This window comes from Astatotilapia calliptera, chromosome 2 (genome assembly GCF_964374335.1).
Source record: "Astatotilapia calliptera chromosome 2, fAstCal68.1, whole genome shotgun sequence".
In the NCBI taxonomy this organism is placed as follows: domain Eukaryota; kingdom Metazoa; phylum Chordata; class Actinopteri; order Cichliformes; family Cichlidae; genus Astatotilapia; species Astatotilapia calliptera.
In genome coordinates this window covers 23,481,587-23,507,650 of record NC_137423.1, presented here as the reverse complement: position 1 = coordinate 23,507,650, position 26,064 = coordinate 23,481,587, and the positions used below count along the sequence as shown (strand labels likewise).

The window sequence follows — 26,064 nt, the reverse complement described above, 5'->3', positions numbered from 1 at the left end:
GTTTGAGAAAGTGTAAGAGTGATGTGGCATTTGATAGCCTATAAACTGAAGTGATGGCAGATGGTAAAATATACAAGAACTGACCCAAATTAATCAGATTTAGAAACAGATTTTTAATTTTTGTGCAGCATTTTAGTTTCAATTATGGTAAAAATCATTACTCATATAGAGTAATGATCTTGTAGGAATTAGATCTGTATTTTATTAAGTATCTCGTGACGGACCATCAGGTGTCGTCTTTACATACCTCCACAATCTTCCTAAAGGACAGTAGGGGAGGGTGTTTTAACCCTTACAGCAGAATTGGAGAACTGTCTTATCTGATGTGCTAAACAAAATACCTTGTCTATATGTTGCTTAGCTCCTTAGTTTGTTTTTGTTTGTGTGTAAGTTGTCACTGTGAACTGGGAGGGAACTGCAGACGAGAACCATACAGATTTGCTACGATACTTCAAATAGTAACATCCTAGGTCAGTATTGTGTGCTCCTTTTATACATACAAAACAAATGGCTAGAAAAGCTAGCCCACGGAAAACAGAGGCGGTAGTGTTTCCGTGCAGTTCTCGTCAGTTACCACTAGATGTCAGGCTATAAACCGTGCATTCAGTGCGAGTATTGTGGCCGCTAGGTGGTAGCTCTGCACCAGGATATCCTCCTCCCAGGTCGTCGAAACAACAAACCGAACTACGGAGCAAGCGGGGTGAGAGAACGTCCGAAACCGCCTCTGACCGCGACTTTTAAACTCTTTTTACAGAATTGTGGCGGAATTCAGACGGAGGCTGTATACGAGTAGTAAAAGTTACGATTGTACCGGGACTACATTTCACAACAAGGTAAGTTAGCTGTAAAATGGCGGAGAGCTATCTGGAACTTAGTTGATTTGTATTTTGCTAGCTGTCTCGCTAGCCAGGCTAGCTTTAGATGAGCGCAGAGCGCGGATGTCTGCCTGAACCAAGTCGCTTCGCTAGCTCGCGGAACATGGCTACTTCGGTTGTTAGCAGGCTAACGAACTGGATTTTTTACACAGCGGCGCAAAATACGTAGCTCGGAACAGACCGAAGCGTTTTATTGCCACAACCGACTTACTTGCACTTTATATATTTGTAAACAAAGTGTTTGTTGCTTATGCAATACGGTACTGGAACTCCCGAGGCAAGATGGAGGACGCAAGGACGTGATGTTTTTTTTAGGTAACGTTAGCAGTAGCTCTTAGCATTGCTAACTAGTGGGAGTTATTTTCAGCTCGTCCATTGGAGTTTATCTGCTATTATTTACTTTATCTTCGGACGAAGACTGGTTACGAGTGACACGTAGACAGAAATTAGTTAATGTACACGGCAGCATTGCTGACTAGCCTTATTGTGTTCTGGCTAATATTAGCTTACGCTAGTACAGAAAGGCTTGCGTTGTTTTGTTATTATGGTCCAACTAGTATAGCAATGGTAAACGCTGGCATGTTCTGAAAATCTGACGATATTGCATTGTATGCGCTTCTCGTTCTTCTTATTTGGCTATTCATAGTTTGTTTTCCCTAAGTAGCGCATGCTTACTTCATCAAATTTCAACTAGCTGACGCTGGGGAAAATACGCCAAAAATCCACGGTTACTTAGCTACTCGCGCTAGCACCAGCAGCGCACCGGCGTCAATTTTGACAGGAACCGACGAAGAGCGGCTCCGTGTCGGCAGCGTTGGGGCGAGCGGAGCCGGTAGTTGGTGGTATAGTTGTCCTTGAAAAATTCACACAGTTGAGTTTCACATTAGCGTGTTTTTTGTTATATAGCATTCTTTACTGTCGTTTCGCATTAACAAGTTTATGAGATACACTCCCCGATTTGGCGCCACTTTTTCTGTCTGCACGAATCCCGTCTTGTCATGCAGTATCCCCCTCACTATCAAGGAAATGGGTACGGTACCAAACTCTCAAACCAAGAATTAACTGTGAAAAGCTGAAACTCACATAGTCATAGAAACATCATCATATTGAGCACTACTCTTTGCTTTGTTGTTAGCTGATGTTAACCAATTTCACGTTTACTATTTAATTCACAGTAAACAGTAATAACCTGTAATTTGGCACGCGTGAGCCTTCATTTTGCGTGAAATTGTAAGAATCAATTTGCTAACGTTACTTTCGATTTAAATCGGATAGTCGGCCTTAAAGTTTACTAAGTAATTGTGTCTGGTTTAATAATGGAAGAATGACAACGTTGTGTATGTTAGCTCTAAGTGTACTAGGACTGAAAGAGGGACTCACTGCACCCAACCTGGTGTATAATGGGTGGAGTTTGTCTTTTCCAGACTGAATTTGTTTACTCGGTAGGGCTTTTATTGATTTCACTGACTGCTACAGAAAAAATTACATTTGGTTCAGAGTGGACATGGTATTAGTCCTGATTTGAAAAGTTACTTCTACTTGCTACTTTGATCTGTGTGCCACTAATTTACACTTCACAACCATGCAATAGTTTCCCTGTGGCCTGCAGAATCTTGTTGATGTTGATACTGGCATTTGATTGGTTGAGATATGTATGGGGCGGATAGGGCAGTGCCATATTTGGACATTGAGGAAGACACTCCGGTCTTGATTGTATGACGTTGTCTGTAAACCCAGGAGAGCAGAGAAAGGGAGGGAGCCAATGGTTGGACAGTGAGCATGACAGGAGCGTTTGTGTCCGCCCCCTGTTACCATGTGAAACCTTTTTTTCTTTTTTCCTCTCTCACTCTCTCTTTCAAAGACATCAAAGTTACATTTGCTCACTACAGATGCTGTGATTTCTGGAAACACAAAGTGTTTATTTTGTTTAGTTTTCAGTGTTGCTGGTGAAATGTGCAATAAGACTGCATGTGTAGCACTCTACAACAATTCTGCTCCATATTCTAGGTCACATGCAACGTCTCCTGCCTTGTATTTTGTGAGGATTATAAGCCAGTCGTAAGTTAAAGTTATCCAGAAGATGTTGCAACAATGATAGCACCAGAAATACCATCAGAGTTCGCCTATACTCAGTAAGTATCTACTAATAGTTTACATTTATTGTTAAGGTTGATATGATATCTCATGCAGTTATTTGTTTTTGTCAGGGATACAGACACTCGATTCTCCTCAGACACAGACTTCTCTGAGGATCCTGATGGAAGGAGTGCAAATTCAGCTAAAGGAAAGGTATAGATGCAACAAATGGACCATTGCACAAGTATTGGTAACACACATTGTTTTTCTTTCCTTACGCTCTGCAGTGGTTCTCAGATTTATATTTGTTTTTTCACTACTTTCCCAGGGTGGAAAGAAGGGGAAGAAGGCAGCAGGGGAGAAAGGAAAAGGAGGGAAAGGAGCAGGCCGTATAAATGGCCACCACCAAGAGAATGGCATGGAAAACATGATGCTGTTTGAGGTTGTGAAGCTGGGAAGGAGTGCAATGCAGGTATGAACAGGAAACCCTTTGAAATTGCCACCTTTTTTCCCTTTTCTTTTACTCAGTAAGAGAAAAAAATACACAACTTGTGCTTGTCCCCATCTTCTTGCAGTCTGTTGTTGATGACTGGATTGAATCTTACAAACATGACAGAGATGTTGCACTGTTGGATCTCATCAATTTCTTCATCCAGTGCTCAGGATGCAAAGGTATTTATGTTTCTCAGCTTCAGTACGAATACTACACGATTGGCTGTTTTTTAAACTATATTGAGGAAGTATGTAGTCTTTGTTGTCCTGCAGAACCTCCCTCCACTCATCTGAATCAGTAGTTCTGCTTTTCCACTCAGGAAATTGTCTTCTGTCTAACCTCTTTATTCTTCATCTTCTCCTTCTTCTTCTGTGTTTTTTCCTGTCAGGTGTGGTTACTGGAGAAATGTTTCGCAACATGCAGAACTCTGAGATCATCCGACGGATGACAGAGGAATTTGATGAGGCAAGTTACCACATTAGACTAATAATCACACCATATTCGCTATAAATCACTTAAGTTTGATTTCAGATGCCAAATACAGAATTCATGTACGTACCAAGGACAATAAACTTTGCTAATTTGTGGTAGATAACTGCCACTTGTACTAGTCATTGTAGTGAAGGACTGTCGTTCCTCTGTGTACTTTGCAGGACAGCGGTGACTACCCTCTAACCATAGCCGGGCCCCAGTGGAAGAAGTTCAAAACAAGCTTTTGTGAATTCATTTCGGTGCTAGTGCGCCAGTGTCAATACAGTATCATCTATGATGAGTATATGATGGACACAGTCATCTCCCTTCTCACCGGACTATCAGATTCCCAAGTCCGAGCCTTCAGACACACCTCAACACTGGCAGGTAAGATTGTGTGTGTTTATGAATTATATTTAAGTGTTTGTGCTGATTTACAATCAATAGCTTCTTTTCCAAGCATACAACAGTTAGCTAGCTGGGAAAAGTTGTGTGTTTTAAAGGTTCTTCCTTGTTGTATCCTTGTGTTTGAACTGGAGACTCATTTGTAGTGCTCTTGGATATTTATGAGGTCAGAAATTTTCATTGGTGTAAACTCTAGTTTTTTTTTTTTTTATACAGTCTGCACATTTTGTTTCATAGTAGTATTAAAGTTAATAACCCCAGTGATCAACCTAGATGGGCCACCTGCACAAATGTTTTAAGTTATTTTTTGTGATTAGATTCTTTTAAATGTTTTTACACTCCTAAGGGCAGGGCAACTGAAGTCTTTATTATGAGCATGTTGTGTACACATGAACACTTAGGATAAATGTAAGCAGCAAAGGGGGATTTAAACGCATTAAAAAAACGCAGAAGAATCTTGATCATATGCTCTACAATAATCCGAGCTGTGTAGAACACATAGGCGATATTGTTAGGCTTAATGCTTACTCTGTCACGTGGGTACTGTGACTATAAAACATACAGGGGTTTTTTCTATCTGGAAAGTTGTTGTCATGAACTTTCAGTATGCTTTTTTTTGTGCTTCTGTTTGGGTGTGAGTGTTGGTCTTGGCAGGCTGGCCTGTTTCAGCTGGTGGATAGTTATTTTAGATAATACACTAGTTAATGATTGTTCTCTGCACCTAAGCTACTGTGTTACCCAGATGTTGCTAAAACTGGATTTATTCATAATCAATTTGCTTTGAGTTTGGTGACTTGTCGTCTTTTGTAAAGCATACTTGAATTCAAGGTGTCTACTTAGTCAGAATTAAAGGAACCCAAACATTTTTTTTTTTTTTTTTCTAAAATACAAATATTGTTCCAGTTGTGACCATTTCACCATCCTCTAAATTTAAGGTATTGCAATTTTGCTCTGTAGTGCAATCAGAACTAACTTTCATTGCAAATTATTAATACCAAAACCCACTGATGTCAGATAAGCTCACATAACTTAATGAGAGATAGTTTTGAAATAATCTACAGATAACAGAAATTATTTTATTTCTTCATGTTCTTTGTTGTGTTTTTGACAGCCATGAAGCTGATGACAGCCCTGGTGAATGTAGCTCTAAACTTGAGCATCAACATGGACAACACCCAGCGCCAGTATGAGGCAGAGAGAAATAAAATGGTCGCTAAAAGGGCAAATGACAGGCTGGAGCTGCTGTTGCAAAAACGTAAAGAGGTAAGCATTGCAACAATTGGTTGCATTTGTTTTTGTCATGCAGCTTATTACATTAAGCACATGTCATGTTTATTCATTTGTACGTTTGACACTTAAACTTCACATTGAAAACTGGTTTGTTTGAGTAGTGATTTGGTAATGTATCAAAATAATTGGCGACTGTTTCTTAGGGCTCTGCCACATTGTATCATCAGCTATAGTACCGGTATACATTTTTACGTTAAAAGTATCCTATCGCATAGGGCTGCACGATTTTGCATAAAATGAGAATCACGATTTTTTTTTGCTTAGAATTGAGATCACGATTCTCTCACGATTTTCTTTTCCAGTATAAATATTTATTGCACTTATTAACTGCACATCAACTTCGTAACAGTTGAGACTGAACATAAAAACAATAAATAAACATAAAAACAACAAATGTCTCACATTTTGTCGTTTCCGCCAAATGTTGTACTGCTTGTAATTCGTCTCCACCTTTGCTCGACACTGCGTGCATAGAGCAGGTAATGCTACAATAGAAAAATAGTTGCGGGACAGCACTGTGTAGCGTTTGTCTAGGGTGTTGATCATTTTCCTAAATCCCTCGTTTTGCACAGTGTTGATGGGAGCCATATCTTTGGTCAGGTGATAAGTAATAGCCTCCGTAATTTGTTTGTGCCTGCGGGAGTTCGACGTGTATAGGGAAGCGCTGTATAAGGTTCCCGTTATTGATGTTTGGGTGGTTGACCGGGACGGATTTTCTCCAGTCACTTTCTCGTCATCCCTGACGTGCTCTCCATTGTTTTTTCCCTGCTAATTTTAGCAGCCAGCTTCTGTATCACGTGGTATAAGGCTCCGCCCTTGTCATTTGTTGAGCAGGAAGAGTGAGCGCTTGTTTTCATGCAGATTACGTCCCGGATCAAAATGCGGTACAATCGTCGTCGTCTCTTTTTTCTTTTTTCTTTTTTTTTTTAAATCGTTGTCATTTGGAAATGAGATCGCACATAAGTATGAATTAAGCTCGCGATTTTCTAATGATTAATCGTGCAGCCCTACTATCGCAATATTTTTACTGTAGCAAAACCATTTGTTTACGTTCTTTTGTGTGTACAACAAGGAGACAAAGCCAGGCATGTCTGAAAGTAAGAGCATTGTGTCACACTCTAATGACAGTTTCGTACCTAAAAGAGAACTACTTCAACAATCTCCAACAAAGCACTGATATTTGCAATGTATATAATATATACAATATATACATATACAACTGTTCCCCATAAATGTGGAAACAACACATTTATTGAGATAAAAACATACTGTTGAGTAAAACCAGGCTACAAAGGAAGGAGATGCTTGCAGCTGGAGATGTTTGACCCAAATAGAAAGAAAAAACTTCATCTTCCACATGTATGAAAATGTTGTACAAGTTTCTGATGAATTAGAATTTAGATTTATGTCAGCTTTTGTTAAAGTATTAAACAGTTATATAAAACTTAAAGTTTACAGGACAAACTCTAACTAGACTTCTACTTCTGTGCTTGCATTTTATTTATGCTGTTGATGGTTATAATGCTGACAAACTACAACTGTAGTTTGTCATCCATGACAGTAGCTTATGGAAAAGAAGGATTGAAAACACCCCTCATTTATTTGCATTAAATGCTGCTTTTCCTTCAGTTAGACAAAAACAGGAGCAGTTGGGTAGGCTGTATAGCCTCAAAAATATATCACAATATTTTGAGAAAATTTTCAATAATGTATACTTTTTTAAAGTTCATAAATATTACAGAAAATTGCTTAATTCAGAGAGATGCGGTGCATAAGAAAGGTGTGCCCTGTGTTTAAAAGACTTGTTGCATTTGTGTTGGCAAGCATCGTGTTGACTGTTGAAGTGGAGCCACACTTTTGAAAGTTTAATTCTGTGTCTGTGTGCACGTGCTGCATGATGCTGCAGCTGAGAGGCATCTCTTCCCTGCCCCTTCCACACAGGCTGTGAGAAGGACGTCTCTTACAGCTTGAAAGTAACAGAAATGACTAATGCTTCAATCTTGGTGCAAATGAAAATTGAAGTTGGAGAGATAAATGTTATTGCTGTTCAAGGTCTGCCTGTTAATGTGACTGCATGCATTTCAGATTTATGCCCTGTTCAAGCAGATTTGCAAATGTTACTGTGTCTGCCCTAGTGCACATACTCATGTTCTTTTTCTCCATTTTTGAAAAATGACCAGAGTCCTTTAGACACGAAGCCAACACATTCAGATGCCATTACATTAATTGAAAGCAGCTATAGATTTTTAAATATTGCCAGTGTAGCTATGTAAATGAGGTAAAAGTGTAGCATTGATGTGTGAGAATAATGTGTATCATCTAGCACACAGTAAAGTTGAACTGTAAAGAATGGATCCATTTTAGATTTAGCAAATTGGTAACAAGCTTTGAAAACTCCCTGGTAACCAAATCCATTTGAACAGATAAATTTTAGCCTACTCTGTTTAGGTGAAGAAAACTACTTTGGTCCTTGATTTGTTTAATTTGTAAGAGCTTGCGTCTGTGCAGAGTTGTGGAACACAATGGGCTTAACTGGTTATTATGTTTCAGCAGCTGGAGACGGTGTTGGCAACAACACAGCGCTTTGTACCCATTTCCCCCGTGAAGTGGGAGGACACAGACCAGTTTCTCTCAGAACTTTTTTGGGGGGGGGGGGGGGGGGGGAGTGATAGTCATTGCATACACAGTATATTCTTCTGAACTAGAGTATTTATTGAATTGAACTTTGTTTCAAAATAAGGACTCTATTGTGAATCAGAGATGACGATACCAGAAATCTCAGGTGATTTGTGAAAGATTCACAGTATATTGTTTGTTCTTTATTTGTTCCTTTTTTTTTTTTGTGGTCACCTCAAAGAATTGAAACCAGTATTCTACAAAATCAACAATTGATGTTAAACTTGGACTCTCCCCAAGTCATGAAAGAACCTATATAACCATGTAAACAGGAATTACTGTAGCTTGTGAGCAGACATTTGTTGGTTTAGGAAGAATAGTGACTGCTGCTCCTCTGTAGGTGGTGAACCCATAATGCCAAGTGTTATTTAGCCTGTATGGCGGGTTTATTGGTTATATAACAGCAGGTCCCACAGGGCATCCATCTGTTAGTTCACTGTGCAGCCACACCGCAGCATGGTGGCATAGTTGACTGTCACACTAGTCTTATTATGTTAACAATGCATCCTGACCACCAGTTATTGTTGCAGTCTGGTCAGTTGCTGTGTTTGTGTGATAAAATGCGCTGACATGGTTTTTTCTGCTCTTAATTTCAGCTCCAGGAAAATCAGGACGAGATTGAAAACATGATGAACGCAATATTCAAAGGAGTGTTTGTGCACAGATATCGGTATGGCCTTACGTCAGTCAGCATCCAGTCTTGAACTTTGTCATCACTGTCTTTTCTACAGACTGCTAACAGCCCTCATTCGTTTTTTTATTAAATAATGTTTTAACAGGGATTCAATAGCAGAAATCAGGGCGATCTGTATAGAAGAGATTGGAGTGTGGATGAAACTCTATAGTGATGCCTTCCTCAACGACAGCTATCTGAAGTATGTGGGATGGACGATGCACGATAAGGTGGGCAATACAAAGGACTCTGAATTTTTTAAAAGCTCCTCTTAAGGTGTATACTTAATTTATTTTATTTTATTTTTTTAAAAAGAGTGTGTTGATAACTGCAGTAACCAGTAATGGATACTTTCGTACTCTATTCCAGCAAGGTGAAGTACGTCTAAAGTGTCTCACAGCACTGCAGGGCCTCTATCACAACAGAGAACTCAATGCCAGACTGGAGCTCTTCACCAGTCGCTTTAAGGTCAGCACCACCTGCTGGACAACTTAAACACAACAACTGTATTTGTTCCATACTTGGAGAAACAAACTCCATGGGCTTGTCTTTATTTAACTATGCTTTCAGTAATTCAGGAGTTTGCGAGGCAAAATGACTCATTAAGTTTTCTGTCTCTCCTTTTGTTTAGGACCGCATCGTCTCTATGACTCTTGACAAAGAATATGATGTAGCAGTACAAGCTATTAAGCTACTTACTCTTGTCTTGAAGTAAGTGGTTGTTTTTGATAATATGTAATGTTGTTCAGCACAAGTGATTGGGACGTAGTTTATACTTCAAGGCTGAGCACTTGTAAATTTTGTGATTTGCATCAAGTACATGTGTGCTACTGATAAAGTCTTTGTAATTTTCTTTGTATTTGTTTCTGCAGTAGTACAGATGAGGTGTTGACTCCTGAGGACTGTGAGAGTGTCTATCACTTGGTGTACTCGGCACACAGGCCGGTCGCAGTTGCAGCTGGAGAATTCCTTTTTAAGAAGTATGTTAGACATAAGTTAAGATTTCTAGCTTCAGGCTTGTAGTGATTTTTGTTTACAGTTCCAAGAAAAAGTATATCAGCTGTTTGAGTTAGTATTCCATGTGATTCCCAACTAATGAAAAATATTCTCAAAGATTGTTCAGCCACCGAGAACCGGAAGATGAAGGTGCCCCTAAAAGGAGAGGCAGACAAAGTCCCAATGCCAACCTCATTAAGACCACTGTCTTTTTCTTCCTGGAGAGTGAGGTACATTATCATGCTATATTTTCTGTTCTCACATTTCTGTCTTTATTGCGCGTACTGTTTTGTAAACAGTATCAGTGATCCATCCCTCATCTGTTTGAACACTTATTCCATCAGCTCCACGAACATGCGGCTTACCTAGTGGACTCACTCTGGGAATGTGGTGCAGAGCTACTGAAAGACTGGGAGTGTATGATCAGCTTACTGCTAGATGACCCGTTGCCAGGAGAGGAAGGTATTGCACTGGGTTTTTTTCTTTCTTTCTTTGTACTGGTATGCAGTTGAGAGCACTATTGTGATTTATTGATTTCTCTGTTTGGTTTTTCTTCGCAGCTCTTACAGACAGACAAGAGACGGCTTTGATTGAAATCATGCTGTGCACTGTACGCCAGGCTGCTGAGTGCCACCCACCTGTTGGAAGAGGAACAGGGAAGAGGGTAAGAGTGGCTGACACGCTAAAAATCACAAGCCAATACTAGTCATGTCTGTTTGTTGGATTATGCTGTCTTTGTGCTGTTCTCCTAATCGGCCAACTATCCTGGGATTTCTTTGGTGACAGTAATATTATAGAGTTAATTATGTTAAATTGGTTAACTCTTTATGAACCTTCTGAAACACGGCCACTTAAAAGATCTACAGATCCACGTCTGTTCATAGGTCTTCAAATAATTGTCAGCCAACTTGTTGTTTGATTATTTATTTATTTTTGTAATTTTGCTGTCTGAAGTGCAACATGTAGGCTATCAGAGGATAAGACTGTTTGCTAAGATTGTTTTAATGTATATACTTTCTGTTGCTCATTGTCGTGGTGTTTGATTTTGGAGATAAGAACAGTTCTGGGATATTCTTCATGTTTTGTTTTTTGTTTGTTTTTTTTAAACAGTTGAAAGTTGGTGCATAGCTTCACTCTGCATAATTGTAGATACTAAACATGTACTTTCTGTCATGTTTCTACTGCACTTGCATACTTTCTTTATTTTAATGAGTTTAACCACAGCTGCTTTCGGCCCTTTTTATGCAGTCCTTCTGAGTTGTTTACAACACATCGATTTCTCAGTTTACTACTTAAATTATTTAGGAAATTCAGTTAAAAGCTAAAAATAAAATTCCCCAGATGCGCCAAAAAAGATTAATTAATTAATGTAGTTTACATTTACCCTAAATGGTGGTGTTTGGTATTAAGAAGTCAGAGTACACTTTCTGAATGGATGAATGGAGACTAGTTGTGTGGTCTAATGTGGTTGCATCACACATCAGGTGATGACAGCTAAAGAGAAGAAGACTCAGCTGGATGACAGAACCAGAATAACAGAGCTGTTTGCTGTGGCTTTGCCCCCTCTACTGGCAAAGGTATGTCGTCATCCACTCAGCTTTCTTAGAAGCAATCTTCCTAAGGAGGTTGTACTTTTAACAGTACAGCATCATTGTGCTCTTTATGTGCTCCACAGTATGCCGTGGATGGAGAGAAGGTGACTAACTTGTTGCAGCTTCCGCAATTCTTTGACCTGGAAATTTATACCACAGGGCGTCTGGAGAAGGTAAGACAAATTGGCTTGTCGGACAGCGCTAATCAGATCAGAACAAATTGGATTAATGTATTTAACATATTAATGTGATTGTTTATCACACACACGCGATGCTAATATCTCTTATCTCTCGCTCTCCTCCATCCAGCACCTGGAATCCCTGCTGCGTCAGATCAAAGAAATTGTGGAGAAGCACACAGACACTGAGGTTTTAGAGTCCTGCTCTAAGACTTACCACGCCCTCTGCAATGAGGAATTCACAATCTTTAACAGGGTGGACATAGCCCGCTCCCAGCTGCTGGATGAGCTGGTGGACAAATTTAATAGGCTATTGGAGGACTTTTTACAAGAGGTGAGAGTAATAGTGCGCTTAAATGTCCAGCATACCTATAAGTCCAGTACAACAGAAACTAGCTCAACATAAACCATGAAAAGAGCACAGCCTCCATTATTTGTGTTCTGTTCTAGCTCTGTCACATTTCATAACTCTTCATTTATTGGTACTGGAACTTATCCTGTTGTACAGAAGTCTTATATATAGCAAGGATGAAAATACTTGATGTGTTGTGAATGACCTTACCATATAGTTTGTAAAGAAGCTCATCAGAAATTTTCACCTTTCTGGACAATCTGAAAACTCCAGTTTGTTTTTATTTATGATAACATTAAAGATCTTGACCTGTTAAAATCACTTTTTTCTGTACAGGGTGAAGATGCTGATGAAGATGATGCTTATCAGGTTTTGTCAACTCTAAAGAGGATCACAGCTTTTCACAAGTATGTTTTCTCAGAAGTATTTTCTATGTGATTTTATCTACGTCTGCTGCATTGTTGGTAGATTCAGTGTGCACGTTTTTGAAAGTGATGAGACGTCATCAACTCTTTTGCAGTGCACATGACCTCTCGGGATGGGACCTTTTTACCAGCAACTTCAAGCTGCTTAATACTGGCATAGAGAACGGGGACATGCCTGAGCAGGTAATATATATATATATATATATATAAGTTACTCTGCATAATTTTGTTTTATTTTTATTAAATGCTCGAAAATACTGATACATTTTTTCTTTTTCTTTTCTTTTTTCTTTTGTGTGGGTTTTTTCTCTTTCTCTCTCACTCCTTGTGAGTAGATAGTCATCCATTCACTGCAATGTACCCACTACGTGATACTGTGGCACCTGGCCAAGTTATCTGAGGGCAGCTCCAGAAAGGTGAGGTCTAATCATATTTCATTGCTATTTTGTGCTGTTTTAACAGATTTAAGCAGCTATAAATGTAATGTTTTAAAATGCGTTTGTCTTTGTTTCAGGATGATCTGGTGACCCTGAGGAAGCAGATGAGGGCATTCTGTATGATGTGTCAGCGCTACCTCACCAACGTTAACACAGCTGTCAAAGAGCAGGTGACACAGATGAGAAAGTGACAATTATCCATGTTTAAAAGTGCGCGTAAAATCAACTTGAAAGCAAAGCAAGAACACCTAAAGTACTGGACTTTGTGCAGCTGAACAGACTTCCTTTTAACTCTGAAGTGGTGGTTTTGTTGCCCCTTATTGCAGCTACAATGGATGTTTTTTAAGCTCCAGAGCACTTATAATGTATCTGCTTAATTCGAAATCTAATTTGTGATCATTTTGTTTAGGGCTTGTGCACACAGAGTTTTAACTTTGTTCTTTTCTTCTTCGTTTTTTTCCACAGGCGTTCACCATCCTGTGTGATCTCCTGCTCATCTTTAGCCACCAGATGGTGTCCGGAGGCAGAGAACACCTGGAGCCCCTGGTCTATTCTCCAGAGGACTCACTACAGTCTGAACTGCTCTCGTTCATCATGAACCATGTCTTCATAGACCAGGATGATGACACAAATAGCACAGGTATGAATATGCAGATGTGCAGTTTTGGCACTGCACTGGCCAAAGTGAGGAAGTAGCTAATGGGATTTCAAATTGTTTGTTCCCCCTCAGATGGGCAACAGGACGACGAGGCAGTAAAGATTGAAGCTCTGCACAAGAGAAGAAACCTCCTGGCTGCCTATTGTAAACTCATTATCTACTGTGTGGTAGAAATGAGGACTGGAGCTGATATCTTTAAACAGTACATGAGGGTAAGCTTAAGCATTTGTCATTTTAAAAATATGCAGTTGTGTATTACCATTAACTGTGAATATAAGTAACTCTTACAGGAAAAAATAGTTGTTTAATTAACACATTTGCTGTTGTCCTGACCTTGGGCACATGCATGCACACACGCACAAAATTCTTCACGACCTTTCAATGTTTTTCCTGTTTGTTTGTTTTTTTGCTTTTACAGTATTACAATGATTACGGTGATATCATCAAGGAGACTATGAGTAAGACTCGGCAAATTGACAAGATTCAGTGTGCCAAGACGCTCATCCTCAGTTTGCAGCAGGTCAGTGTGCACACTGTTGCTCGCATATTAATTAATTCCATAATTGTGACCTTCTGCTCATGCGTCCCAGTGGTTAAGATGTTATCTAATGTTCCATATCTCTCTGTGTCCTAGTTATTTATTGAAATGGTGACTGAACTGGGTCATGGCTTTGATCGCTCCTCCTCGGCATTCTGTGGAATCAAGGAGTTGGCACGTCGTTTTTCTCTAACTTTCGGTCTCGATCAAGTCAAAACCAGAGATGCCATTGCCATGCTGCACAAGTAAGGCTTTATTCTGCTCATATTGGGTTACAAAGCTTTTCTTAGATTTTGGCCCCGTATCTGGGAACTGTCATGTTAGACAAATTACTTCTTGAATACTGTGTTTCCTTTGCCATGTTGTTTTTTCTCCGGATTTTGGAGAGGCTTAAGGCATGAAGTGTTACACTCTAGCCTTTTCCAGTACAGTAAGTATTGTAGAAAAACATGTTTAAAACAAAACACAAACACAACACTGAACTGCAGAAACATAAAGGATGGCAACCAACCGTTACATATTTGAGCCGTGTGAATGAAATGAGCCGCACAGACTTTTCTTAATATCTGATGGTGGATCATCACTACTAGGGCTGGGCCATATTATACCGTTCACGGTAATACCGGTATAATGTTAGGCAACAATAGGAAAATGAAATATCGCGATAGAATATGAGTAAAACGCGCATGCGCAGTGCCTTTGTTTTCATACGCACATGGCCGATTGTTGAGTGAAACAGATGAACCAGAATTGGTTTGTAAAAATGGTGCAACTTCAGTGATGTGGAACTGGTTTGGTGTTTGTCCGTCAGATACACGACAAAGCACATTTTTTTGGAGAACATGCAAGCGGCCGTCGTTATTGTCGTATTTGTCGGACTAAGATGCTCTTAAATCTGGGAGTAATCTGGGTCCTAAACTCCTTATTCTTCAGTTCAAACGAACACTGCAGCATCACTGAGCGTTAAAAACTGTCTAAATTCTTTCATCTTTAATAAAACGATCAGCATTGCTGCTTTACCAGGTGTAACTATGAAGTTTAACTTCCAGGCATCCATTAAAACAAAATTTATTACATTTAACAGAGTTAGAAGTTAGCGGGAAGCTAGCGGAAGTTAGCTCGCTAGTTACCTAAGCATGATATTGCATGTTCTGACTGAGAGATTTCTGAAAAAAATCAAACGTACAGCTCTGCTATCACTTCCAACATAAATGAAGACAGGAAACTAAACAGCAGTGACGTTTGTAGGGTTACTGAAGTTGGGCTAGCTGGTATATAATGATGTGCTACGTGATCACTAGCGACACAGCTATGTTAGCATAACATAAACAGGGAAGCTGGAGGACGAACACTAACACTTTTCCACTTATAAAAGTTAACGTTAAGGTTCCTCATGGTTAGAGACAAATGCAATCGCATGGCAGGATGCTGTAAACAGACCAAACTTCAGTCAGGAGAACAACTGAGATAATCCATCCACAATACGAGGTTAGTCATTAATATACTGCAACAACATGGGAATAGAGCAGCTGCCAGAGAATTCAACATTAATTAAGTAAACCTTTATCTGTTTGAGCCAATCAGTTTCACAGATTAGTATTATTAAATTTGTTCCAATTCAAAGAGTTCTGAAAGAAGGCCTAAAACTACTTAAGTTATTACTGGAAATTGAATTCTTTTGTTCCATGGTGCAGAGAGAAGAGTGCAAGAGGACTGAAACAGACAAAAATAAATGTATAAAAGTAGTTCCCATTAATTGTTGCTATAGACCCAGAATCTTACAATATGCCTGCCTAGTTGGGTCCAGTACACTTGTCATGAGGTCATATTTTAAAATGTGTACTAAAGAGGTAGTAATTCTGACAGCTCTCTCTAGTATTTCACAGGTTTATTTTATATAAAGTAATATTACACTAAAATGGTAAATGGCCTGCATTTGTATAGCGCTTTACTCAGTCCCTAAGGGCCCCAAAGCGCTTTACACTACATTCAGTCATTCACCCATTCACACACACATTCACACACTGGCAATGGCAAGCTACATTGTAGCCACAGCTGCCCTGGGGCGCACTGACAGAGGCAAGGCTGCCGGACACTGGCGCCACCGGGCCCTCTGACCACCACCAGTAGGCAAACATGGGGTTAGTATCTTGCCCAAGGATATTTGGCATGCAGCCTGAGATCGAACCACCGACCTTCTGATTAGTGGTTGACCTGCTCTGCCACCTGAGCTACAGCCACCCCTTTAAACTGTTTTAAAGTAGGCATGCCACAACTTTCATTTATTGAAAGTTGTGGCATGACTACTGCAACTTGCTTTACTTAAGTGGTACGAATCAAATGCTGTATGTGTTCAACACACTTAAGCTACTGATCTGATATGGGGCCAACAAGTCACAACAGTTTGTTTTTATATTAAGAATCCGATAACCTAAAATATTCAGTGGTCCATTCTCAGTTTGTTACATTTAGGAAAGGTAAACCGCTAGCCTGTAATAACAAATGAGTGTGCTGTTTGAGCAATTAACAATCTAATTAGTGAAGCTCTATGTAGGTACCATATTATACAAATAGTTATTGAAGCAGATTATTTTTTTTTTTATCTTTTGATTTTGAAAGGTCTCTAAATGTTGAAAATCCCAGTGATTCCAGCCTCAGCATCTAAGGATATGCACAGGGTTGCTGCTCTTAACTCAGATATTTTACGACAGTAGGAATGAGTGATATGTTCCACATAAACCTTTCACAAAAAAGCTCAAGATCCTGTTGAGACTTTTCAAAATAAACTGAATCACGTGAAAGAGCAGATTATTTACAGATGAGAATTAAAAAAGTTAGAACAGGCTTTTCCCCGCAACACGCTGTGTAATAAATACAAAGAAAACGGCAGCCGTTACAACTTATGTTTAAAAATGTATAGTTTCATACATCGGTTAAAACACTCGACTCCAGGCAAAGGATGCGCAGCTGGAAACACTTCACGCAAGTCGAGCTGCCCGAGATTCACATAATTTACAGAAATTTTTGTGATTGGTCATATCGCACAGCCCTAGTTCCAGCGTTTGTTTTTTAAAATCATACGGAGTACAACTAGCTAGAGACTCGGTGAGGCTATGCTGAATGAGCTTACTTTGTTTTAGTTTTGTAGTGTTAGCTGCAGAGTTTTCTCTCAGGCTTTCAGACAATCCTGGTACAGACTTGGCTGCTGATGCTTGAGATGGTGAAGTAAGTTTAGAAGTACTTTTCCCCCATTCGATATTACAGGCATCTTGCACTCCTTCCATATTATTGTGGTCTGTTCTGTTTCTGCTCGTTTGTATCCAAAATATTTCCAAACCACTCAAGTAGCTGCTCTTTTGGGAATTAAATCTTCAGCGGTGATGCTTTAGCCATGTTTGCAGTCACTTTCACAACTTTAATAACTTCATGCTGCATGATCGACGTTAGCGTAATCCGCTGTGTAATAGGGTGATTTGTTTTTACACCATCGCGATATAATATTTATTTATTGACCCGGGGCAAAACCAAAAAATACCGGTATTATCATGAATGATGTGCGTATGCACACCTCTACTACACAGTTAAGATGAACTGCTTTTTGTTTAATGTCCACAAAACGTTGCTAATCCTTGCTCACAGGTCTTTCTTTTTCTCTCTGCCTCTGTGCTTTTCTCAGGGATGGTATTGAGTTTGCATTTAAGGAGCCTAGTCCCCAAGGAGAAGGAAGCCCCCCACGCAACCTGGCTTTCTTGGACATCCTCAGCGAGTTCTCCTCCAAGCTTATGAGACAAGACAAGAGGACTGTGTAAGCTGATTTTCTTCTTTTCTCCCCCCTCTGTTTTTGGATGGGAAGCTTCAGTATCTCAGTGGAACAGGTGTTTGTGACAACTGGTGCAACTGGTGTTTCTGATGCATGACAGCTTTTTTGCAGCTTCGAATGCCCCAATTGGAATGTGCACCTGGTTTCACGTGTGAAGTTTGTCCTGTGTATTTCGTATTTCATTTTCTCAAGATGACCTCCCTCTTCTCCCCAGCCACATGTACCTGGAGCGATTCATGACGTTCCAGATGGCGCTGCAGCGAGAGGACTGCTGGCTTCCTCTCATCTCCTACAGGAATTCCCTACAGGCTGGGGGCGATGATGATACCATGTCTGTGATGAGTGGCTACTCCAGCAGAGGCTCTTCCGTTCGCTCCAAGAAGACTAAGCCTCCTGTTGTTACAGCTGGAACTTCAGCAGCCAAGAGGAAGTTGCCAGAAGGTATTGTTTACTCAGGAATATTAAAATAAAAGTGCTTAATTATAGTGCAGGTGGAAAAAATATATTGATTTTTAGTTTGGTTTAAAAAGATTAAAGCTAGCAGGTTTCTATAAACTATAAACATGAATTAAATCGGAGAAATGCATACAACTCAGCCAGGCACGATGTTACAAACACAGAGCCCAGATTAACCCAGATGTCTTCTCACTAGCCTGCATGGGTGGGGTTAGGAGATTAAACAGCAGATGTTAGGAGGGAGTCAAAGTACTCTTTAACAGTCAAAAAACCTCTCTTGTGTATGTTTGCTTCGGAACTATTCATGACAGGATATCGCTCTGATTTCAAGAAAAGTAGAGTTTACCGGCCCCAAGGCAAAGTCCAAGCCTTCTTGGTTATTTTAAAGCCCCTAACTAATAAATGAGAAAGCATAAAAGCTCCATACAATCACCATCAAGTTTGTTTTTGTTTTGTCCTTTACAAGTGATACTTCATGTTTCTGATGTTATGGCTTAATTTACAGCTCCAGAGAACATTACTCTGTTGCCACCAGAGCACTTAAACAGAATGCCATGCTAATTCATATTGTGGACAAATTAAGCCAAGAATAACGGTTAATAATAGGTAGATATGCTAGCCTTTATCAATGTGACAACACGGCTGAGTATTGTGGCTCACTGGAGGCTGGGGAGAGACGGCCCACCGTTTTCATTGTTGTGTAATTTTCCAGGTGGTTTCTGTTCCTGGAGTGCCAAACACACAGACATGCTCAGAACTGTATTTCAGTTGTATGCTTCTTCTGTGAACTGTGGCAATCCCTGCCCCTGGTGCAAGGGTTAATGTGTTGCTTTTGCCATAGCAACCAAACAAAATCCTAAATTTTGATTCTCCTCAAAATCAGCATGGCCAGGACAATAGAGCTTTGCATTGCTAACTTATGCAAAATGTATAAAAACGAGAATGTGTGTGGTTGTTTGAAACAAACTCTTTGGCTTTTCCCGTGCAGAGGAGAGCAGCAGCAGCAGCGAAGTCTGGCAGCAGAGCATGCAGACTCCAGTCATGATGCCATCTCCCCATCTCACCTCCACTGCCATGCGGGACCCTAAGAGGGCACGTGATGACAGCTTCATGGGGGTCTACCCCCTCCCTCACGACCAGCAGCAACCCCACCAACACCCGCAGCACCATCAACCGACGCCCCAGCACCACCAGGCATCCATGGATTACAAGTATGCATGCCTCAGTCTTTCATTGCTGCACTATTGCTGTCATGTTCAGCACAGTAATCGTTACAGGCTAATACACGCTGCTTCTTTCAAATAAAGACATTTTTACTGTAGAGGACTTATTGATTCTTCACTGTCCTTAGATGCAAAACCTCTGAAAACTTTGTTTATAAGTGCGTAATAAAATACAAGTACACTTGAGTTGGCAAGACCACACATAGGTTCAAAGACTCAAACACATTACTTAGGTCTGTAACATATCAGTGTGAAATTATTAGCGAAGCATTTTGATGCACAATAATGAGGGCAGTTTTGATAATGACCTATTACCTAGATAAATCTCTAGGAAAAGAACAAACACATTAGGAGTCTTTACAGATTTGCTATGTGTCTCTTAATCAGCAGAGAATGGGCAGATCAATGAGGGAAAATGGTGTCTGAGCTTCAGAATTGAATTAATCAATCTGCCTACATGATATTAGTGAGCAGGATTTGGAATAGTGCCTCTAACTAAGTTGAGATTATATAAGATGAGTAGTGAATAGTTGTAGCTTCTCAAAGTACAGGCTGAGAAAACTGGAAGTAGCCTGGAGCTACAGCAGTAACCACTTACTTTCCTTTAGCATCTCCAATTACTCAAAAACCCCACAGTCCAACATTAACGTTTTTTCCCTCTTCTTTCTTTGTTGACCCTATAATCTCAAAGCTCTTTAATGACCATTTACTTTTAATTAATTATCTGTTATTTGAGCTTATCCCGATGTTTCATACTATAACATTTTATAAATACATCTAGGCTCATATCCAGGCCGATTATTCAGGCCAGAGCATCACTTATTCTCTGAGAAAAGGTTTGGACTGGAATGAGCCAAAATACATTAAGACAGGGTTCAGTGTAATTGCCCATTTGCATGCTATTAATTTGGAGGGCAAATGGTAGCAAAATGGTTGTGCCTAACAGCCTGCCAAGTGTTGGTCCTACTGGGACAGTGACTGACTAGTTTATTTATCCACCCTGAGTTTTTACAGGCATCGGGCCAGTGTGCAACTAAGTTGTATCCTCATGGTATCCCCAGTAAAAACACCAGACAGTTGTGGGTCAAAACATGGCTAAATAATGTGCTCTCATATATTTAGTTCCCAGGTGACGTGGATGCTGGCTCAAAGACAGCAAGAGGAGGCACGCCAGCAAGAAAGAGCCATGAATTATGCCAAGCTCAGGACCAATCTGCAGCATGCTATGTAAGTCACAGGCACACCTGTATGCCGATGTGTAAATCTGAAGACTGGGTACACTTAGTAATTATTTAATGGTTTGCTCAGCAGTCGTCGCGGCACTGGGCTCATGGAAGAAGACGAAGAGCCGATTGTGGAGGATGTGATGATGTCATCAGAAGGCCGTATGGATGACCTCAATGAAGGCATGGACTTTGACACCATGGACATTGATCTGGTGAGATACATGCATTTTCATGAGTTTGTACTTGGTGTACAAACATTAAGATGTCCTCTAAAGCGCTGTGATATAAGCTTGTGTCTTCTTGTGATCTAGAGGAAACTCTAGATCACAATTAAAGTCGGTTTTTGTTTTTTGTTAATGGTCTTGGAAGGCAAATCAGCATTTTACACAAGTATCTGTTTCTAAATTGTCTCTTTGTCATTTAATGATTCAGTTTGATGGTAGTTGGAGATTAACAAAGAAAATTAACCCTTTTACAACTAAGTTCAGAATGTATTCTGATGCATTTGTGTAAGTGTTTTTTATTGCACAAACTGCCAGCATAGGATGTAACCAGGCACCTTGTTTTGAATGTTGCCTGTAATAGAACTAGCACAAGTCAGAAATCATTAAAGAGAAATGTTTGCTTGTGGGAAGAATATATGTCTTTTTCTTCTTCTTTTTAAAGTATGTACTTGCCAGTACATTGCAATTGTTGGTATACCATGATCAAAAAAGACAAATTTATTTTCATCATTTATGCCAACACCACAGATTTATGTATGCCGAGTGTAAAGCCAGAACAAAATTTGATCCGAGGCTAATACCCCTCTTGGATGCTGGAGCTGGATTCCATGAGATGGGCTCCAAATGTCATGTTGAATCAACCAGAAGACTGTACAACTGTCCTCGTTTCTCTAAATTCACTCTACTTGAATGTTCCAAACACATGCTGAAATTACATACCTCCTATTTGTTTTTTTAAGTATTGTATGTTGGTTCTGTCGATTTCTGCAGTCTCTGCTTTTTTCTCTCTCTCCTTTTTTTTAATATATGGGGGTAAAGTTCTAACAGTGGGTGGGAGTAGTTGTTTGACAGTCTACTAAATATGCCGTTTCTTAAATCTCATAGCCACCCTCCAAGAACCGCCGTGAGAGGTCTGAGCTCAAGCCCGATTACTTTGACCCTTCTATCATGGATGAATCGGTAAGCAGCATCAAGATCAGGATCCTGTACTGATCCTGCTCACAATCTTATATTTTGTTTGTTGACGTCTGTTACATGTGAAGCGACACAACTGTTGGGAAGTAAATTGCAATTGCCTGCCTTTTTAAGCTAGACCAGCTGCTAGCCTGTTTTATTTGGGTTGTGAATAAGGCTGTGCATTTTGACAGGCTGAGCTGACTAACCTTAAGCCAAGTGCAACATTTCTTTTTGGTGAGCAGAGCAACCATTAGGCTTGTATAAATGATTTTTATTTATGTCTGACTGGATATCCAGCCTTAAATTCTTGTTCCAGACTGTCACAAAACCTCTGGGAAGGTTTTTTTTCTTTCTTTCTTTTTCCTCCTCTTCTACAGGGAGTGCAGAATTATTAGGCAAATGAGTATTTTGTCCACATCATCCTCTTCATGCATGTCGTCTTACTCCAAGCTGTATAGGCTCTAAAGCCTACTACCAATTAAGCATATTAGGTGATGTGCATCTCTGTAATGAGAAGGGGTGTGGTCTAATGACATCAACACCCTATATCAGGTGTGCATAATTATTAGGCAACGTCCTTTCCTTTGGCATGGTGGGTCAAAAGAAGGACTTGACAGGCTCAGAAAAGTCAAAAATAGTGAGATATCTTGCAGAGGGATGCAGCAGTCTCAAAATTGCAAAGCTTCTGAAGCGTGACCATCGAACAATCAAGCGTTTCATTCAAAATAGTCAACAGGGTCGCAAGAAGCGTGTGGAAAAACCAAGGCGCCAAATAACTGCCCATGAACTGAGAAAAGTCAAGCGTGCAGCTGCCAAGATGCCACTTGCCACCAGTTTGGCCATATTTCAGAGCTGCAACATCACTGGAGTGCCCAAAAGCACAAGGTGTGCAATACTCAGAGACATGGCCAAGGTAAGAAAGGCTGAAAGACGACCACCACTGAACAAGACACACAAGCTGAAACGTCAAGACTGGGCCAAGAAATATCTCAAGACTGGTTTTTCTAAGGTTTTATGGACTGATGAAATGAGAGTGAGTCTTGATGGGCCAGATGGATGGGCCCGTGGCTGGATTGGTAAAGGGCAGAGAGCTCCAGTCCGACTCAGATGCCAGCAAGGTGGAGGTGGAGTACTGGTTTGGGCTGGTATCATCAAAGATGAGCTTGTGGGGCCTTTTCGGGTTGAGGATGGAGTCAAGCTCAACTCCCAGTCCTACTGCCAGTTTCTGGAAGACACCTTCTTCAAGCAGTGGTACAGGAAGAAGTCTGCATCCTTCAAGAAAAACATGATTTTCATGCAGGACAATGCTCCATCACACGCGTCCAAGTACTCCACAGCGTGGCTGGCAAGAAAGGGTATAAAAGAAGAAAAACTAATGACATGGCCTCCTTGTTCACCTGATCTGAACCCCATTGAGAACCTGTGGTCCATCATCAAATGTGAGATTTACAAGGAAGGAAAACAGTACACCTCTCTGAACAGTGTCTGGGAGGCTGTGGTTGCTGCTGCACGCAATGTTGATGGTGAACAGATCAAAACACTGACAGAATCCATGGATGGCAGGCTTTTGAGTGTCCTTGCAAAGAAAGGTGGCTGTATTGGTCGCTGATTTGTTTTTGTTTTGTTTTTGAATGTCAGAAATGTATATTTGTGAATGTGGAGATGTTATATTGGTTTCACTGGTAAAAATAAATAATTGAAATGGGTATATATTAGTTTTTTGTTAAGTTGCCTAATAATTATGCACAGTAATAGTCACCTGCACACACAGATATCCCCCTAAAATAGCTAAAACTAAAAACTACTTCCAAAAACATTCAGCTTTGATATTAATGAGTTTTTTGGGTTCATTGAGAACATGGTTGTTGTTCAATAATAAAATTATTCCTCAAAAATACAACTTGCCTAATAATTCTGCTCTCCCTATAGAACAATGTAAGGCTAAGTAGAGCCCTGTGTGACTGGTTTATGTTATCTTTAACAACCTTTTTGATCACAAAAATGAAACTAAATCATCAGATTGGAGCAGTTTTGTCTGTGCTAAATACTTCAAATCTTGTTCCATTAAGGTTTTTCTGAGGATATAAACCATTTGCGATGTACTTGGCTTTTACCAATTTTTTTGCACAGCTCAGAACCAGCCTGATTAAGATCAGGATTTCTCAGTAACTGTTAATTTAGTTTGGAAACTGGTTGAAAACGATCATGTTCTGTCAGACTTTAATCATTACTGATGTAGATGGACATTCAATCATGTAAACATCCATGAGAGTGCAGTGTGAAGTCTGTATTAATGTTCTGTTTGTTTCTTCCAGATGCTTGGGGTGTCCATGTTTTAAGCTAATATCCAGATGATTTTGACGCTGGGATGAGAGAAGAGGCGCTTTGTATTTAAAGAGAATTTTAGAAGTGAAAACAGAAGTGTTTTCTGTAAGAAAAGGCAAAAATGAAAAAAAAAAAGGAAAGAAAAAAATCTGGCTTGTACTTTACGTGGACCAATGACAACCCACACTCAGTGTTGCTTGCTCAGAGAGGACTTTGTTTCAAATATTTACTTTTATAATCTTGGGTAAGCTCTTCCTGTTCAGAAATAGCGTAACAGGCCACTTCCAAACCTATTAGAGATGAGACATGTCTGAAGAAAAATCAGTAATAGCTTTTTGTTTTCCTTTTTTTTTTTTCTTTCTTTTTTTTTAATGGGGATGAAATGGTGTGTTTAACTTAAGAAACATTTTTGTTTATGTCTAACCCTTTTTACAATTGTAGTAAGTTACCAGGTGTGAAGTAGTAATTTATAAACGGACTGTAGTAGCTTGCTTGTACTGTGTTAGCCAAGTGGATGGAGGTCTTTATGTTTCTGTGGTTTTTTTTTTTTTTTTTTGGTTTTTTTTCTTCCCCCCTTTCTCCCTTTTGTCTGTTTCTTCTTCCTGTTGTTGGCCCTGAGTTGAGGTCCTAATAACCACTGGTGGTTAAGATGGTTAAGATGTCATGTAGAATCAGTTAAGATCCCTTTATGCTGTGAAGATTCCTATAGAGTCCACTGAATGCTCCACGCTGTAAGTCCCAGAGCTTAGCCCAAGATTTGGATCACTCCTTAATCACCATCTTACCAGATACATATGTACACCTTTCCCCCTCAAAATGAGCTTTTTTTCCCCTTCTTCTTTTTTAATCCCAGTAGTACCACTGTGTGGGCTCTGGGGGATAACGGCTCGGTCAAAGAAAATCACCTTTTTTCTCTTTAAAATCCAGCAGCATAATGTTGAAATGGGTATCTCTACATTTTAAATAAAAGTTATATATGAATCGGTGCTGATTTTATATATGTGCTTTTGGTTTATTATTTTCTTATTTTCAACTTTTCAACCTTCAGTCACAAAGTGAGAAATGTGTAAGTAAAACCTAAAAAAATGAAAGCATGTAAAGCCATGCATCAAGGAAGATTTTTAAATTTGTATTTTTATGTTTTGTTCTTTTATTTTTATTTTTTCTTTGTCTTGATAATGTCTTCGGGTTTCTACCTTTTTTCCTACATGTAAATTAGTTTGGATAAAACTAATGAAAAGACTTGTGAAATTCAGCTTTAAGGTTTTCTCAACATTTAAAAAAAGAGTCCGGTCACAAAATACTTCTAGATTTCAAATGTTAAAACTGTAAGGTAGTCATTCAGCCAATACTGAAGATGAAAGTTATTCAGCAGCGCTGTGGCAGCTAGACAAAGCTTAGATTTTGACATGTATTTGTCACACACAAGTTTTAATGAAATGTTTTGTCTACTGAGGTTTTTATTTTGTAGTCATTCCATGCTTAAGCCTTAAACATGCTTGTGGAGGTCACATTTTCTCACAGTAATCTTCCATGTCAGAGGATCAGTCATGTTTAAAGGTGGATAATTGGCTTCTTAGAACATGAAATATGAGGTGGTCAGATGTAATGTGATAAAGTAGATAAACAGCCTATATGTGTTTTGCCTAATTATTTTATGTAAGTAAAAAAGAAAAATTCTTTTAAGGAAAAAAGTA

General features: G+C 39.6%; 1 protein-coding gene across 3 annotated transcripts; it reads left to right on the top strand.

The window, feature by feature from the left end:
* The first annotated feature begins 610 nt into the window (after positions 1-610).
* stag2b (STAG2 cohesin complex component b) lies at positions 611-25,363 on the top strand. 3 transcript variants are annotated; one of them, XM_026188534.2, is made up of 34 exons: positions 611-833; positions 2,883-3,007; positions 3,083-3,164; positions 3,280-3,423; positions 3,527-3,623; positions 3,833-3,909; positions 4,098-4,302; positions 5,432-5,583; positions 8,883-8,956; positions 9,066-9,189; positions 9,329-9,427; positions 9,591-9,670; positions 9,832-9,939; positions 10,074-10,185; positions 10,300-10,417; positions 10,516-10,619; positions 11,440-11,532; positions 11,631-11,720; positions 11,857-12,060; positions 12,415-12,485; positions 12,599-12,686; positions 12,839-12,919; positions 13,018-13,110; positions 13,406-13,580; positions 13,671-13,810; positions 14,017-14,118; positions 14,233-14,381; positions 17,813-17,941; positions 18,171-18,397; positions 19,401-19,623; positions 20,758-20,862; positions 20,947-21,073; positions 21,971-22,045; positions 24,358-25,363. In XM_026188534.2, the coding sequence occupies exons 2-34, from the start codon at positions 2,967-2,969 to the stop codon at positions 24,379-24,381; spliced, it is 3,813 nt and encodes a 1,270-aa protein (XP_026044319.1). In that variant the 5' UTR covers positions 611-833; positions 2,883-2,966; the 3' UTR covers positions 24,382-25,363. The 3 variants fall into 3 exon arrangements, with proteins under 3 accessions (XP_026044319.1, XP_026044307.1, XP_026044313.1); XM_026188522.2 differs by having other exon boundaries at positions 20,944-21,073; XM_026188528.2 differs by lacking the exon at positions 611-833 and adding an exon at positions 928-1,190 and having other exon boundaries at positions 20,944-21,073.
* Positions 25,364-26,064: the final 701 nt, after the last annotated feature.

Excerpts from the sequence above, each read along its gene's own strand:
- stag2b (XM_026188522.2), top strand. The coding sequence starts at position 2,967 with ATGATAGCACCAGAAATACCATCAGAGTTCGCCTATACTCA. Across the intron at positions 3,008-3,082 it reads TCAGAGTTCGCCTATACTCA|GGATACAGACACTCGATTCT; the intron begins GTAAGTATCTAC and ends TGTTTTTGTCAG. Across the intron at positions 21,074-21,970 it reads ACACCATGGACATTGATCTG|CCACCCTCCAAGAACCGCCG; the intron begins GTGAGATACATG and ends TAAATCTCATAG.